The sequence below is a fragment of the Clavelina lepadiformis genome, chromosome 6 (genome assembly GCF_947623445.1).
Source record: "Clavelina lepadiformis chromosome 6, kaClaLepa1.1, whole genome shotgun sequence".
Lineage (NCBI taxonomy): Eukaryota > Metazoa > Chordata > Ascidiacea > Aplousobranchia > Clavelinidae > Clavelina > Clavelina lepadiformis.
In genome coordinates, this window is record NC_135245.1 from 4,779,639 (window position 1) to 4,797,481 (window position 17,843).

At 38.8% G+C, this 17,843-nt stretch overlaps 1 protein-coding gene across 3 annotated transcripts; it reads left to right on the top strand.

The window, feature by feature from the left end:
* Nucleotides 1–52: 52 nt before the first annotated feature.
* Nucleotides 53–16,551, top strand: LOC143461799 (RNA-binding protein Nova-1-like). 3 transcript variants are annotated; one of them, XR_013118083.1, is made up of 6 exons: nucleotides 53–251; nucleotides 5,033–5,215; nucleotides 8,695–8,831; nucleotides 11,603–11,695; nucleotides 11,828–13,044; nucleotides 14,866–16,551. XR_013118083.1 is itself a non-coding variant. In XM_076959682.1 (5 exons), the coding sequence occupies exons 1-5, from the start codon at nucleotides 134–136 to the stop codon at nucleotides 12,908–12,910; spliced, it is 1,614 nt and encodes a 537-aa protein (XP_076815797.1). In that variant the 5' UTR covers nucleotides 53–133; the 3' UTR covers nucleotides 12,911–16,551. The 3 variants fall into 3 exon arrangements, 2 of the variants coding, with proteins under 2 accessions (XP_076815797.1, XP_076815798.1); XM_076959682.1 differs by having other exon boundaries at nucleotides 11,828–16,551; XM_076959683.1 differs by lacking the exon at nucleotides 53–251 and adding an exon at nucleotides 4,402–4,651 and having other exon boundaries at nucleotides 11,828–16,551.
* The last annotated feature ends 1,292 nt before the right edge of the window (nucleotides 16,552–17,843 follow it).

The window sequence follows — 17,843 nt, forward strand, 5'->3', positions numbered from 1 at the left end:
AGTTCAGCTGCTGTGTAAGAAGCGAAAAAAGCAAGGACGAGACAAAAACAAAAAAATCATATCAGCGGGCGTACTCGCGGGAATTGGGGGATATTTTCGAAGCGCTTGAAGAACGTAACAGAATGTATTCGCAATGATGATGGCTGTAGTACCCATGCCTAACGGGACATATGTAGTAGAGTCGCGAAAAAGACCGTTAGACGAACCTGTTGATTTAATTGACTTCAAGAGGGAAAGGTCGGACATGGAAGGTAAGTTTTTAAACATATTTTTTGTCGTTCATTTCTCGGAACGGTTTACTATTATCAAGTAGTAGGTTTTAATTTGAAAGTTCTCTACCTCAATCCTATCAATCAATCATACTTTGGTAGCTTGTTTGAGTGAACGATTTTGTACGTTCAGTAACTGCTGAGTAACCAATCACAAATAATGTCCTCATTTGGCTGATAGAAGGTTTGTCGTATGAAATTAACCGCTTTGTAAAAGTGTGAAAGTGTATGCTTGTGGGAGGGGGCTAAACATAGGATCCCTAGTAATGATAGTCTTTCAGGCATACACTGCCGAGTATCTTGTAGAACCGGTAATGGTGAATTTGCTGATGATGGTATGTATTGGGTAAGTGATTTACTGGCCTAGTTACGATATCGGCATCCTGTTGTTTTTGAGGTCAGCAATCTTTTGTTGTAATTCTTTTTGAAATCATCATTTATAATGCAGCGCCAATGCAGCGTTTTTAATCAGATTCATTTGAGCTGTTATGAAGGCTATGTCTTACAAAGGGTTGTACAAGATGCCTTACGCGTGTTTACTAATGTTATATCTTTACTTTCTTTAACTTATCTTGTACTGGACAGATGTTATTAGAAAGAACTTTAAAGTTACGTTCTAAGCATTTTAAAGCTGTGCACTCAGCTGTATTCAAGCCATTTATTTCCACCAGCGCTGTTTTGTTAATACGGTTTCGGCCAGCTCTCCTTCAGTTTATTCGAGTTCGGTGAAGCATGTATTATCGCATTGCATTTTATTCCATTGTTGATCAGCCTTGCAGGGTGGAGTGAAATTCCAATACTGTGAAAGGGATAAAGGTTTGTCTAAAACGTCTCTGTTCGAAACGTGTGGCTCTTGACAGCAACCTATGTTGCAGGAGGTTTTCTGGTACACACAAACAATATGCACGCAGCTCACGCATTGGCCGCCATTTAATACTTCCTCTAGTCTACACGAAAGTGATTTATATAAACTAGTGCGTACGGTATCCTAACAACAGCACAAGCTCGAATACCAAAAATAATATTTCCTCAATATTGTCTTAACCTGTACGATGCCGTGAATTTGTGTTGATTGTTTGACGTTTGTGCCTACAAGTGGCAGGCAAGGTTAAATGTAATTTCCAATTTTTTGGCAGTTAACTATTCGTACTTTTTTGGATATTGTTTATGAAAAAACTCGCATATGTTCAGCACGTGGCATATACTGATGCTAGGCAAAAAAAATCCATCTATACGCCTGTTAATAAGCAGACCAAACAAACGCGTCCTTTGTGTTTACTTTGAAGTTTCGGTTGTAAATTAAGGTAGTCACTTTTCGCATACTCAGTATCATGTAGAAACAGAAATTACGTAGAATTTTAATTTGACTCGGCATGATCTACTTACCAGGAGCCTCTGTAAAGTTTACTGTTGATATCTATTTGGTAACATATTTACGTTGTGAGGAAGATAAACGGAAAATAGTCCATTCTACGAAGTTTCATTTGTGGAAATAACCATGTGAAACGGATTGTATCATGCTTACGTTCAATAACCTTCCATATATTAAAAGTGGAACACATGTCCCAAGTCATAATCCCTATTAGTTAACCATAAGCCGTACGCCATGTAACTACGTCGAGACCAAAGCTTTAAATATATTACTAAACTATTATGGCTTTTTGCCACAGGTAGAATGCCATTTGCTTAAGCGTGATTGGTATTGCTTAAGGCTTTGTTTATGCGATTTTTAAACGTATTGTTGACAGTGTATACTGTATACTGTACCTTGACTTATTAGATATCTGCCCCAGTTTGCCAAAAGCATGTGCGTCATTTTACTGTTCGAAATACTGCCTTTGCTGACCGAGTTAAACAGGATTGCAATAAATGCATTGTTAAGCGGTTTGGCTTATAGCTACACTCGAATTTGCCTTTAGTTGGCGCTAGTTTTCATGATTATTTAAGAATAACATAAAATATTGTGAGCCCAACTTCCTTCTAGCACTATGACAAGGTTGCGTTTTCCGCGAGGAAACGTCATTCTTTCAACCAATTGTTTCCATGTAGCCATGAAATGGCTGACAGCTTTAAAAACGCTGTGTTGCGTTAATTGTTACAAATGACAGTTCGGTTCATTATTGCTAAAGGTATGGGAGAACAGCACCTTACTTTTTTGGCAAGAGAAATTTTTCGACTTGAAACTACTTTCCTAGGGCACCGCAGCTATATCGTTTACTAAAGAAATAAACAAACAAACTTCTTGAGGTTTAAAAACAGAACGGAAATTATCGAGTGCGCCAATGGCGATATGTCTTATCGCATCATCTTACAACTATAGGACTGAAAGAATAGGATAGGAAAAGAATAGGAACGAACGAGAGAATTTGCCTAAAACTTTGTTTTGGCTGTAGTTGGAGAACAACAACGAATGTCGTCAAATGTATTGGCCTATCTACGTCGAAACTATGTCAGGTGTCAAATCGTGCGCGTAAGCAACAATTAAGAATATGAAATATTTCCCTTACTGTCTCGTGACAGCTTGAGACATGTAGAAAAATATAATTGATCGACATCTTCCCCTGTTTCCTTTTTCATCAACTTTTCGGCACGAATCCGTGTGGTTGTGATTCTTTTTTGCATGTTTTCAATTTAGCATGATTGAGTCTTACACAAATTTCGTGGAAATGTTCTTCTAGTTCAGCTGTTTGATTTGAAAGAAGTCGGCTAGCGTTTGCATCGCAGTGAAAACATCAGGGCCGGCAAACAAAAAGCTGCATTGCACTTTCCAGGCAAATTATTCATGTCATTAGAAGAAAAGCTTGTCGGTAGCGCGAGGTTTGGGTTTGAATTGGTCTGCTGTGGAAAACCCAGAGAACGCTGCTAAAACCTATGAAGTTTTATCGACCGTTTTCTGATCGATATGTTTCAACAGCAAAATAAAAGCAATGCAATGGAAGGAATACTTTCGCGCTTATGCGACCTAAGGATTGTAGCTAAAACGTCTTAGTCCTATTCACCGCTATGAATCGTTACATTGTAAAGCAGTTACTCCTCATTTCGTATCAGTATTGTTGTCAGTCAACACGACGCACTAAATTAAGTTGAAAAATTCATGAAAACTCGGTTCAAACGCGTCTGTGGGTATTAAGCAAGTGCATAATCACGTTAAAAAGGGCCAACTTTGCAAAAGGAAACGGACGCACAATAAAGAACTCTTACAAGTGAAAGTTTACTCATCAATCCCGTGATCATACTGTACTAGGAGTTTTGTTTACCGATTTACAACTTTACGACCAGCCAAATGGCCGCGCTGCACGCCCCAACATGGTAATAAATCAGGAACTGATGCATTTTCTTTGCTTATTAATACCGGATCACGATGATACTCAGTTGAATGGCTGTTAGCGTTTGGTATTCGACGTTAGTGTCGTAAAAGCTCTGGTTACCGTTACCAGCCTAACCTCCGTGCTGCTGTTTAAATCCCACGTTATTACCAAGCTAACTGAAGTGAAATCATGCTAACGAATGTACACTGCGCATTCATAACGACGTTCGTATAGGTTTGAAAATGAAACGTTTTGTGGCCTATTCGCAATTTGGCAGACTTCTTCTTTGTGGACAATGGACACGTTGTCACGCAAAGGGAGGTGGCAAGGGCCAATGCAGGAAAAACGCAAGTGAAAGCGCAGAGCAGCAGTTTGTAAATAACTTTTAATAGAAATTCGGAACCAGGCAGTCCCAGACATTTCATATCCGGCCTCCTGGGTAATTGAGCCAAACCAAAGCGATAGTCATGTTTCATCAGGAAGTCATAGTGGCTCCTGGTGCTGGTGTTTTTGTAGCAATTTGACGAAAAAGACAAACAAAACAAGTCGTATTTTCCTTTGCAATTTGCTTAACCTCCGCGAAAAAGACCCGTTCGTTTAAGATCTTATCACCGCAATCACGAAAGTTTGCCTTGCTAGGTGGTACCAAGCTTAAATTAGTCAGCGCGAGGTCGTATTGTATCCCCCACCACAGCTACGTTCTCGAAATTGCATCGGTAGCGCTTTTTTGCAAACCCGGAAGAGGTGGGCGAAAAAGCGCAGTACATTTCAAAGGCTTTATGACGAAAGCTCAATGCGATCTTAAATGCATCGATAAATAACTTGCCCGAAAGCTTGCACCAGATAGTACTTGTTTAGTAACTATGGTTAAAGTAGGCCTGTTGTTTTCTATCTGAGACGTAACTCGGACATATTCACTTGGGTATCGACCGGATTTACGCAGATCTAGTTGTGACTTACAGGGTAGAGTTATTACCTGATTAAGTGAACACAGAATGGAGTACAGTTATGCTGGGTATGAGCTTATATCGAACGGCTGTGACTACACCGGCCTGACGCAAGGGAATAACTACGGTGAGACAAGTCTATAAATTCAAATTTTTCGCTTAGCCTGTTATAAAAGATGTACAGACGACATATCTTTCTTATTTTATTATAGTTTACGGTGTGACCTGTAGTTTGACTTGTCAAAATAGGTCTGATTCACAAGATTGACGCCACACTATTGGGAGTAATTTTTTTAGTTAATGAAGCCACTCAAGATGGGCCTCAAATGGTTAGCTCGATTTCCGTAAACAAATGATAACTTGCAAGCTTTGTTTCAAAAAGCTACAAGTTCCAGTCTTGTAGTGAAATCTGAAACCCAAAAACGTATTTGTTCTATTGTATGTTTAATGGAGTTACGGACTTTTCTCTCTTTGGTTTCATTTGCTTAATTTTTATGTTTTTTCATAGATTACCCCCTAGAACATGGGGTGAACTTCCTTGCCCCACCGCCAGGGCAGCTGATATTGAAGGTGTTGATTCCGGGGTACGCCGCTGGGGCTTTAATCGGAAAAGGAGGCCAGATAATCGTGCAGCTGCAAAAGGAATCGGGAGCGATTATTAAGCTGTCCAAGGCGAAAGATTTTTACCCAGGTGATACCTTTGTTATAGCTTGCAATAGCAGAAACGTATTGTAAACGTTTTGAGAACAATGCTGTATTACCCGTCGACTTAAAATAAAGAAAACGTTTTTCGAAACGTAGGTATAAGAAAGATTTTGGTTAGAATTTTTACTGTATAGGAAAGTTAACAAAATTCAGGCGTCTGTGCCAGCGTTGCTTAAACTTCAATTTCTTTATTTCCCGACAATATGACGTAGCACGCACGTGACTAGATATGTGTAGAAGAATCGTCGTACAGAGATTTAGCTCAAATAATTTTGACGCCTCGTTTGTCACGATTGGTATTGGTCCAAGAAATAAATAACATTCATTACTTAAGTCACACGGAGTAGCTACTCGTTGTTATAAATGGAATTTGCATGACTTCAGTTTTATTTTGACGACAGCAAAGCAAACAGAAATTGGCGTTTGCCCAATCTTGATTTCACAGCTTTTGCTTCACTTTACCATCTAAGGCGGGATCACTCTGCGGTTATTACAACATTATGCCGTTTGCCTTATTTTTAGTACGATTTTTGTTCGTACGAAAATAAATAGATATTCGCTAAATTATCGTGTGAGATAAAATATTGTTTTAAGGGCTTCAGCTATGTTGGCTGCATTTCAGCCTCTGTTTACTACAGAACGAAAAGTTATGATTTTTACTCCCGCTTCGTGAACATTTATGATTTTTCATTTCGGCGCTTAAAAGTCAGCAGCCAAAACACCTTAAGCATCAGCTGAGTAGACGGATAACATGTCAATGTTTTTTGCTTAGAACGTAATTTTTGTTAGAAAAATGTTCTTCAAACCTCTTATTAGAAAATATTTTAACGCAAGCTTTAAATGCGCTTAGCTTTAAATGTGACCTTCTACAGGTTGTTAGTTTCGTAATTTACCAACATACGGCAAAACTGAGAAATCGTTGAACTGAAAATTATGGGTTTTGGACATGTGTTATCTGTGTTATCAAGGTCATCACTAAGTTGCTTAATCGGCTTTGACTGCTTATTTGGGTTTATAAACGCTGCCGTTGACCCATCGAAAAAATGTACTTATACAACAAAGCATTTGGCCCTAAAACAACTGGGAATTTCTTAAATCCGTATGTGAAGAGAACGACCAGTTTGGTCAGATTTTTGGTGTGCTTTGCACATTGTGGTTCCTGGGTGCGTGTCATGAGATTTAAGCTGTATGAACCAGTTCTATTAGGGTGTTAGAGTAATTTGGTTTAAGAAATTTTTTATCAAGCCCGTATCAGCGTTTTTTATTTCGTAAAGACTTAACTTTATGAAGTTTGATGCTTCATGATGACACACTTTTAACAGATTGCAACAAAATTATATTGCTTGGTTTGTGACACAAGTCCTATTATAATGGCAAGAGTACCAAGTCTCTTAACAACTCTACATATTGTAAAATGCCCCTGCTGAAAATGAGTGTTTGGGCCTGTCGGGATTATGACTGCTGGTAACGACCGTTAGGGCTGTAAAAACTTTGGCAAAGAACAAACGCGAGGCCTAAAACGGCATTATTAGTTGGCGGTGTTTGTCGTCAAATATTTGCCATTGCGTGTTATTAATCGGAAAAGACAATTACTTCAAAGGCCCCAGACAAAGTTGAGCTGGTGAGAGAAACGATACAATTCGTAATCCAGTTAATACCCCACTAACTGTTACAATTTTACTGCTATTTAAAATCTCAGTCAGGGACATTACATGCATAACTTCTCTTTGGGTCTTTTGTTAAACTGGGAACCTTGCTATATTGTTCCAAATATTTTCACAAGGTATTCTACTAGTTACACAAAAAGATTAACATGGGCACGTAAGTTGCTACGTTACAAGCATTTTTCTAATTACGAGCGATTATCCATTCACAATTTGTTCCTCCCAATAATGCTTGGATTTCAATTTCAACGACCGCGCTCGGATAGTTCAAATACACTGATAAAAATCTCCCTCCATCTGTTTCATAAAATTGCAAAAGCAATTCGGGACAAACATGTCAAAGCTAGAATAGGTTTGTCACAACTTATAACTGTTACGAGTGAGCCTGCAGTTTCGTCGAACATGATACCTTTTGTATTTTTTCGTAAAACTTGATGACGTTAATGGCTTTTGAAACAATTAATCTTTAAAGTGGATATTGAACAGTTAATTACTACCAATTGCACTCAACGACGTGAATGGTCTTAAAAAATTAATATAAAAAGCCCTTTTTGCTTCATTCAACAGTTTCCTACATTAATCTATTATTGAAAGGTATTGGAACATATCTTGTTTTTTGTTTATTTGTTAGCGCAAGTTTGAATCGAACCGAACCGAACATTTAAACTAAACGTCAACCAATCAGCGAGTGGTAGTTATAGCATCATAAAAAACTTTCAATTTTTTTCGGCTGTGATCGTTAGAGAGAGGAAACAACAGGGTTGCCAGATCCCAGTCATCAAATAAAGCCAAGATGACAATAAAAAAGAGCCAAAAAGAGCCAAATAATTTTACTAACCACAAAATTACAATTCAACCCTAGATAATGGGTTTAAAAGCAAGAAATAATGAATTCCGAAGCCAAAATATACACCTAACACTATAGAGTCAACTGTACATCATCTTTAACACTATATTCTCAACATCTGTAAAACCTATATTAAATTCAAAAAACCAAATTGTTGTAAAGTTTGTTATGATAGGTTTGAAAATATTAATTGGCTACTAAAGAAATAACCAACAAGAATATTATAAGTAATAAGATAATTATATATTTCACACTTCCTAAATTAGGGATTATTATTTATGCAATTAAATTCAATTTTCATTAAAAGAGCCAAAAAACGCCAAAGAGCCAAAGCAAAATTTTGGGAGCCAAACAGTAATAAAAAGAGCCAATTTCGAAGAATTTGGCGTCAAAAGAGCCAATATGGCAACCCTGGGAAACAATCGGCGTTTACTGCGAACGAGAAATAGCGAATGAAAGTGTTTTCGCGATCGATATCAAGAGCACTTGAGTGTTTTATGCGTACCCAACCCGAAAATCCTAGAAAGCGTGTAATCTTAATGCCAATGACGACTTTATATCTTGCCTTGTAAATTTAACGCTACGTATGTCAGTTCAGTTTTCATTGCTCTTTTTCAGACTTTGTTGTTAACTTGGTTTGCTACGACGTGTATAGATCGTTGGTGTACTGGTTTTCTCTGTTTTTTTTTTTTGAAGATAATATCATTGTGGCTGCCATTTTGCCCGGCTTGTCAGTGTATCTTCAGCCCTACGGCGTATTCAAACGAATTTTTATGCCCTTGACAAATCTTTAAATTGTGCTCGAGTTTTGTAACTTCAAAATAGGCATAGAACCTATATATCGGCGTTATATCTGATTAATCTGCGTTACCAACAAACTATTTTAAAATCATTTTAAAAATCTTCTACCGGTCAGATATAGCTGTCTGTATGACAATATCGTAATTGTTACAGGAACGCAAGACAGGGTGGTCCTAATTCAAGGCACTGCGGAAGGGCTGATGAAAGTCCATGGCACCATCATAGAAAAGGTCTTTGATTTTCCTGTCCCAAAAGACTTAACGGCTATCATAGGCGACAGACCAAAACAGGTAAGTTTGGTGGTTTTAGAAACCATACTTCCGTCCTGTTCCGTAATTCGTGAACTAAAATGAAATTTTAAGTTGTATGAGACCCCAGCTGTGACGGTTCTTATTGTCTGGACTATTGATTTCATCGAATGTGACCGTAGCTGATCTGAATTTTGTAAAAGCGTGGCTTTTAATTTATGTTCGTCGTATTCCCTGTGCAGTCAATTATTGTTAATGTTACCGTAACGGAATCTTACACACATGGAGCCCGCTTCTCTCTAGCATTCGAATAAGAATTGCGGACGGTTGTGCTGATGTTAGCAGCCGTTTTGTCCATCTGATAGAAGTTTTCTATCGTAATACTTGCGCGCCACGGGTGTCTTATTCATACGATCGCTTGTTATTCTGTGGAATTTGCTCAATGGTATAGATTAGAACATACTCATCGTAATAAAGTCTCTTTCCCTACGTTTTTCCCTCAAGATAGTGACTTATACCGGTAAATTGGAAAAGTAGCGAAATATTGTCCAGCTTCAAAGGAATCTTTTTGGAGGAAACTTTATTTCGTTTTCTTAAAGGTTTAATATCGTTAGCAAGTTTATTCTTTCGGACGTTGTTGCGTTGCCTTGTACAAAATCGGCGATCGTCACCAGTTATGATTTTTGCCCATTTAACTGCATTATTGCACTAAGCCATTGCTATGCTTTTAATGTTTGAGATCAAACGATAAAGTTTAATTAAAACTGTCAGGTTTAACTGTCACTTGTAGTGCTTTCTGTTTATCTTGTGGTAAGTTACAGTATACAAAGCATTCCAACTTTGATGTCGGTTTTTAAAAAAATGGTATATTACATTAACAACTCGGACAAATAATACGAAATGGTTCGTGTCGAGTCGGGCATAGTTGCTGTGCATCGACAAAGAGTTTGAAGTGTCTTGAAACTTGGACAGGATAAAGTCATACGGAGTCCACTTCACATCATACCTACTCTTACTTGTTTGTACAGAGGACTGCTTGAGCCGTCGTTCATGAAACCGCGCAGCAGCTGAGCGCCTTTACGCCGTTGGAGTTCTTTTGGCTTGTTTTGTACTGTACAGTTTTTGTTCGGTTACTTTATTACTTACGATGGTCGCAGTTTAACGTTGTTTTGACGTGCTCAAAATGCCAGCGCTTGAAATCGAAAGCTTTTCGAGTGTCGCTAATTGCCCAAATAAGTTTTAATTGCCGTAGTCAATCTAGCCTGTCGAACTTCTGAAAAATGAAAGTGATGACAGTTATTTTACCCTATTAATGCATTGATGAACTGGTTCACAAAATATAGCGCTAACGTCTTGCGAAATTATGTTTGGTTTGTCGAATTAATCATCGAATCACTATGAATGTTGTGGGATTATTATCGAGGCTCTGATGTCACGTGCTAAAGAATTAACTGCAATGCGATTGATTGTAGTTTTAGAAGTCGATTTGCATGTACGGCCTAGTTTTCCTTGGAATCAATTTTAATTGCTTAAGCTAAACCTTAAATGCAAACACTATCAAATACGTTACACGAGTTCGTTTTTAATTTTGTTGTATTTTGGTCCCTATATCAGTTAATTATTATCCGTTTCTTAATAAAGCCCAAAACAGAAAACTTATCGTTGTGTTGGTTAAAGTTTCCATCACGACTTCAGGAAACAAGTCTATTAGATGTATGTGACGTAGCATTCATTTCGCTTGAAAACTGGTGATTGTGGCAACATAGGATTCTCCTGTTTGGATCCGAAAGTGTGCGTTGCTGTGGACTCGCCCGCAGTCTCCAGAGTGCGTGGAGTTTTACAATTACGTTGTGCACTTGTGCCCAAGCCTTGAGTTTATTATAGCATTCGCTTGATGTGTGTGTAATACTGCGCAAGTTTTACTCCCTCTGGTAGATAAAATGCACGCAACGGCGTAGTAGGTTTCAGCTTTTGCCTTGTTACCTGCTTATGTTCCTTTATCTATCCGCGTGGTTGTTAAATTATATCGTTTCCTCGTGTTTTATACGCTTTCAATTGGATTGGATGAATCGGTTTACAGAAAATGTTGGTCGTGTATTTGACGAGACGGGAAAAAATACTTGCTTTCTTGTCTTCCCGTAAACATTGCATACCTACGGTCCCAAACTTGTAGCATTTTCTTTGCAGAAAATCCATTGACACCAGCGATTTCACTTATAGTATCTTAACATCGGCGGTCTGCCACAATACCTTTGATATCATTGGTTTGTTTTGGAAAACAATATTTTTAGTAATGTTTGGCGCAAGTTTGCGGGAATATACCGCGGTTCCACATAAATGGTTTTGGCTTGGCGAATACTTTCTGCACATTAAAGCGTATAGCATCAATCTAGTTTGAGCGCGCAAGGTAATCAAATTACTTCGTATCTGGCGCAATTTCTTTTGCTTTTGCGCTGGCCCTGGGTCTGTGTCCCAGAGGAGTTGCCTGTCTTAAAGTTAAACGGTAAACAACGCGCAGCTGCCGTAAGCATATCAGAGTTGTCCCAGGAGATGCAAGCATAAGGTCCCTTGGCCACCATGTTTAAATTACGCATCTTTTGATGTTTAGCTCTATATACTATAGATTTTTATCACTTTGAGATAGCTACGGATAGCATGTGCCACAATGTCTTGCTTTTCCTAAAACTTTTTCTTAAAGCTTACATGTGTGCTACCAGAATAAAGCCTATTGATGAAGCGTCGTTTTTGAGAACTTGGTCCTGGTATAATAAGTGGCCGATAGAAAAAGAATATATATTATCATGTTTTAACAGGTTAAAATTATAGTCCCGAACACAACAGCTGGTTTGGTGATTGGCAAAGCCGGTGCTACTGTGAAAACCATTATGGAAGAGAGCGGCTCCAAGGTAAGAGCATTATGCTGTAATTAAGTTTTGCCCTAAGAGGATTTTTCGCTCAACCGTACAGATCGATACTGGATTGGTTAGATACAGTACAGCGTTATTGCCTTGCTTAGAGCTTTTTTGTCATTTTTTTAGGTTCAGCTTTCACAGAAGCCCGAAGGGGCAAATGTACAGGAGAGGGTTATCACGATCAAAGGCGACAAAACTCAATTGACCACAGCATCGAATATCATTATTGATAAGATCAAGGACGATCCCCAAAGCGCCAGTTGTCCCAATATAAGTTACTCTGGCGTTTCCGGTCCCGTGGCCAACGCAAATCCGACCGGGTCGCCATACGCTGCTGGCTCACCGGCTATCGTGGATGCTAGCCATCCTGTTGTCCAAGCTATGCTTGGTCATTATGTCATACCCAATCAACACCATGTTCTTCAGGCGGCCGTTCCGACGGCATTGCCCACTTTGTCCGCTCCAAACGGAGAAATGACAACATTGAACACCGGCTTGGGAGGGTTAACGTACGGTGTCAATTACAGCGCTTTGGGTATGGTACCTAATGTTCACTCCAATCTACATTCAGGTATTGCGACCTCTGTGGGTATCGTACCCGCGGGATCATTGGCCGGGACGGTTAGTCCAGTGCCTTCTGCGACTCCGCTTCTTTCCGCTACCCCACTGCCCGCGGAAACGATTCCGGCCGCCGGTATTCCGGCTGCTCAGACTATTTCATGGCCTAATAATTATCTTGCCAGTTTAGCGTCGGCTGGTTATTTGACCACTGGTCATCCACAATTAGTTGGCACCCATGGCATAACTGGTTCTTTATCTACCATGACTCAGCAGCTTCCGCCTTCGGCCACACCAATGGCTTCGACGCCCGCCACACCAGCATTAACCACTTACGCTCAGCAGGCGACTGTCAGCCTGCTAAGCGTTGAAAAGTCAACTGATGGGCAAAAAGAGACAATCGATTTGTCGATCCCGGAAAACTTAATTGGCGCAATTCTTGGCAAAGCCGGTCGGACTCTGGTCGAGTATCAGGACATTTCAGGTGCGAAAATTCAAATTTCCAAAAAAGGCGAGTACGTTGTGGGCACCAGAAACAGGAGGGTAACCATCACGGGAAAACCCCCGTCGACCCAGACCGCCCAGTTTTTGATCACCCAACGTGTGGCAGCAGCCCAGACAGCACGGGCTCAACAAGCAAAGCTAATGTGAAAGCCGACAGTGCTCAGCGTGAAAAGGTCTAGTACACAGTGTTGCTGGGAGATCTAGCATGTCTTATCTTCTGCTTGTCTGTTTGATTTTTCCTTAATTTGTGGGTTTTAGTACCAGGACCTCTGTGAAGAATGGTGAGCATAAAAAAACGTGATATTAGTCTTAGGCGTTCTTTCATTACGTTTCCAATTTATCACGCTTTTTTCTCTTTTAAGTTCCTTTTACAGGTCACTGTCGTTTTCTCCAGCTTTCGCAAAACTAGGTTTTGTAAAATCAAGTTTCCCGTGAATAAATCGATTCGCTCTAAAGTTTTTTGATAGCTTGAAAACCTCAGTAGCTTCGTCATACGCATGCTGACGTCATGAATTTTATAGCAAACGCTGCTTGTAACAATCCTCAAACAGTTTTCTTGTCTGTGTTTTTAGTCAAGCGGTCAATGCTTTAAAATCGAGAAAGCCGACGGTAACATGATTTGGAATGGTTTGAGAGCACGCTTATCGTAAGGGACGTATAGAGTTGGTGTTTATAGATTTAATCATACTTAATACGCGACTTTTGCCAAAACATAAAGTTGCTAATCACGTTCGTACAAATTCGCTTTGTGCACCTGCTATTGTTTTGCAAAAATACATTTTGTTAAAACTGCGCGATAAAGCAGTAGTTTGTAGTGTTCTGATCATTTGTCACGAATGCGCGTTAAGAGTCTGGATTTGCGGTGCAATGTGTTTGCCGGGGCTGGCGATTTTGGCGATTTCGTTAAAGATATTTTCTTTTGCATTGGTAAAATCGCTGCCATGCTCGCGTCTTAGAAACGTTTTTGCTCGTTTAGCAAACCTACTTTTGCTTGTTTTGATTTTCTAGTAATTTGCATTGCATTGTATATTCTCATTTATCATTGCATGAATTGCGGTTTAGGAGCAACCGAGTTAGCCATCTTCAAACTGACTTGTTGCAAAAGTGTTCATCATAGTATCTTATCGGTGGAAAAGCATTCATTTTAATTGCCAACTTGTCTCTGGACGTACCAGCTGACTTCCTTGGCTTTGTGTACAGTAGTTCCGAACCTTGTCCGCATCAGTGTGTGATGATCATGTACTTTTGGTGTCAACCTTTCAGCAGCGCCCGTTTAATTCTTTACAGCAACAGCCTCGCTCCCTTTTGCATGCCATTATAGAATTGCCATTTTAACACTTAAATTGCCGTTGTCAATTTTTTCTTCTAGATCAACGTCAAGCTGTCTATATGTCATCGTCATGGTTGGTTCCTGCTCACCCCAGACTTCACGCACTTCACAGGCACATTCACGATGTAAATTCGTCATCAGTAGCAAACAAACCTTAATTCACCCTTGCTTTCAAAATCAATATTTCCTTCATTTTGTGCGTGCGCGCGTCACCTAGCGGAGACGTGAAGCGGTGTGTTTAGAGTCGTTGCCTCGCAATTGTGTTTTAGAAATAATTTGTCACGCTCACAGTACTGTTCATGGTGCACGCATGTTCGTGCTTAGCATACTGAATGTAAATTTCAGTCGTAAATGAAATTATAAAATTCAACCTGGGCATTCAAAAATCGATAAATATAGCCTTGAATGGCGTTTCCTCTAATTAAATTACGCAGAGTTAATTAGCCCCTTAATTTAGCGTATCCCTGTTTAACTCGTTTCTGCTGTCTACTTAATAAATGTATTCGTCTTCTGGCAAAATTACTCCTCGATAGCGGCAAAACATTTCCACTTGTCATCCATTACGTGTACACCATAATCTCGTATCACTCATTTTTCAGTGTATTAGTTCAAAGGTATCCTTTCCTTTCTTCTCTCATAATCTAAATTCAGCGTCCCAGCTCGAACCAAAGCCACCATCTCAGCTCATTTCTTCCGTTTTCTTGTTTATGACCTTAAGTAAACTTTCGCCATTTTAACCAAAGAATGCCCGACTAATTTGGGAAGTTTTTAGACATCTCTTTAAGATCAACACAAGCGAACGTCCTCATATCTATTCGGCGAACAATTGCGGATAGCCTGGGGCCAGCGGTGAATCAACCATGGACGATGGGTGAGTTCTATTTCATATTTTTATTGTACGATTGCATTTAATTCTTTCATAACAGACATAATGATTTAATTTAAAAAGCCTGCTATATCGTACATATATACTTTGCTTGGTGTTCCGGTGTTTCAATTACATAACGCAGCCATAAATCGGTAAGCCATAAGCGTTTAGCGTTCATCTCAACTGCGTCATAGATTGCCCAATTTACAACTTTTCCCCTGTCTAACGTTTGTGGTGCACTGTGAGCTGCTGTTGTAGACTATTTCAGTTTTTAGTAAACTTTTACCAACGCCTGTTGTACCAAGTTGACTCGCTTTTCTCCCCAAGTTCTTCAAATCATCTCCATGAGAAGTCAAAAATAATTTGAACGATCAACTTTTTGTCTGTTTGGAATGTACTTAAAGTATCAATTCGTCACATTGTTTTATACTTGCCCCTGTTTACGCACTGTTTCGGCTGATTTGATTATTATGTTTGTGCTTTTAATCGTATTTACCCAAGTAACTTAAAACAGTCTGTTTCAAAACGCTTTTGCGATAGAGAATTTGTTCTGCTTATGTTTTTTTGATTCTCATTTACACCGACTATTAAATAAGCAATTTTAACGTACTATGATTTGTTTGTATGTTCAATACCTGTTTACATGTGAATGCAGAAGTAGATTGAAGCAATGTTAAACTGTAGTCTAGATCATTTTGTGACCTTCATTGTTACTGTGTAAAACAACTCTATAACGTTAATGTTGCATTTTGAGCTATTTCTAACCTCTCTTAACGTTGCCTACGTTTCTGTTGCCGATCGATCGTTTTTATCGCCCAGTATTTTTGATGTATATTTTTTTAATAAAGTACTGCACGAATTACACACCAACAATTTTATTGTGTCGTTTTATCGTTAAGCCATGAAAGTTTTTTTCCATGTAAATCAGCTTTTCGTATTTGGTGTTCCTTCAAAAGCTTCCATGCGACTGTTACAATAATGTATTGTGTCATTATTTTCTCTGCTTTATTCCGCTGACGTCATTTACTAAAAGTCATATACCGATGCATCATCCATTACGTCACGTTGCATGCCGTCGTCAGTACGCAGGGTTTGGGTCCGATGTGAGCCGAAGATTTTTTTATCGGGTTTTGACGATTCATTCAATTTGATTTTCATGGGTGTTTATTGCTGCGTTTAGTTTGTACAAAATCGTCTCGATGTATTTTTTTCATTGGTTAAGGTTCTTCAATTGTTTGTAATGTCGTTTTGGCCTGTTTTTATGACTAATCATGATGACAATCGTTTTGCGATGTCATTTCAACTTCAACAATTTGCATGCTTTAGCAAAATCATTATATTCTTGATCGATGAAATATCTGTTGAACTAAATTGTTCAACATGTCACTAATCCTCAGGCATAATCACAGTTGCCCTTAATCAAACGATTTCAATTTTTCCATTGTTTCAGCGATTTTCAAAACAAGATATTCTCCTTTTCAATCTAATTATACATTTCGACTAATTTGCTAATCAGCTGTTTTTTTAGACTCGTTAAATCTGTCGTGTGATTGTCATTTTTGCCTACAATATATACGTCATCTTGCATAATGTGTGCTCTTTCATGGCATCCCGGATCAGCATGGTGATCATCATCCGCGTCATTTTCCTCTCACCGTCTTTAGCTGACAAAATCTTAAACATGAAATTAGAGCTGAGTTGAAGCCAGAAGATATTTAAGCTGAGAGTTGATTGAGTGCTTGATGTTGTTTACCAGAAATACCACTTTGTCCAAAACGGTTCGCATTATACCAGTATAGGTGACGATTTTGAAGCAATAAAGATGATAGCTTTGACGCAGGACGTTTTTGTATCGATAACATCGATTTCATTACTCGAATAAGTTAAACGTAGCTTAAATTATATTAATAGAATAACTTTACGTATTTCTTTTTCATGTTAGTTTCATTCTATTCAGTGACAGTATTGTTCTAGTAGGGTCACGTGTAATTTTACTCAGGTGATGGTAGCCTATTACTACGTTGATGGAATTATGGACGATTGAACGCACTTCCACACAACGAATCGTAAACAAAATATCGTTACGTTCACATAAAACACAGTTTAAATCGACTTGAACACTTAAAATTTTAAAAGAAGCTCTGCCAGAGAACGCGGTGGTCATAGCCTACGCACAGCTATTTAATCTTGCCCACTTGTTAGAATTATGGGAAAGATATTTTGCAAAGTAATAGGCTACTGTATTTTGTTTAATGTACGGAAAAGGAAAAACTGCATGATCAAAGGTCCGAGCATATATAGCCTATTACCCTCACAAAATTGAGCATTAATTGTGAGTGTTTTATCAAAAACCTGGTAAATTAAATATCAACGCTGGTGGAGATAGCTATTAACTTACTAGGCTAACCACATAAGTTTAAACAACAGCCGCATCATATAGCAATATGGAAACTCAGCGCAAACTTACCCACACATGTTCAGCAAGGACATGACAGCTGTCCAACTGTGGGCAAATTTGTCTACCCTCTTTGAAATGCGCCTGATCTCACCACATTCACAAACAAGGACTAAACACGTTTTAACCGAAAATGTATAACAGAAGAGAAGGAAAATTTGTGTTAATATGCCGCAAAAATCATGGCCTAAATTAATGACGCAAATGTTTCATAATAATATATGACAGATATGAGTAAGGTGACCCTCTTAAACTCATTCAATTTCAACTAACCGGGCCACAACATCAACGACTTACGCATCACCGTATTACGAAAATTAATTTCTAATAACCGCCTTGATCGCAGAATTGAGGAACAGTGCACCATTCACTTCTTTAATTGTATTAATGACGGCCTTAACAAAGATGCCGGTTTTATGGGACTTTA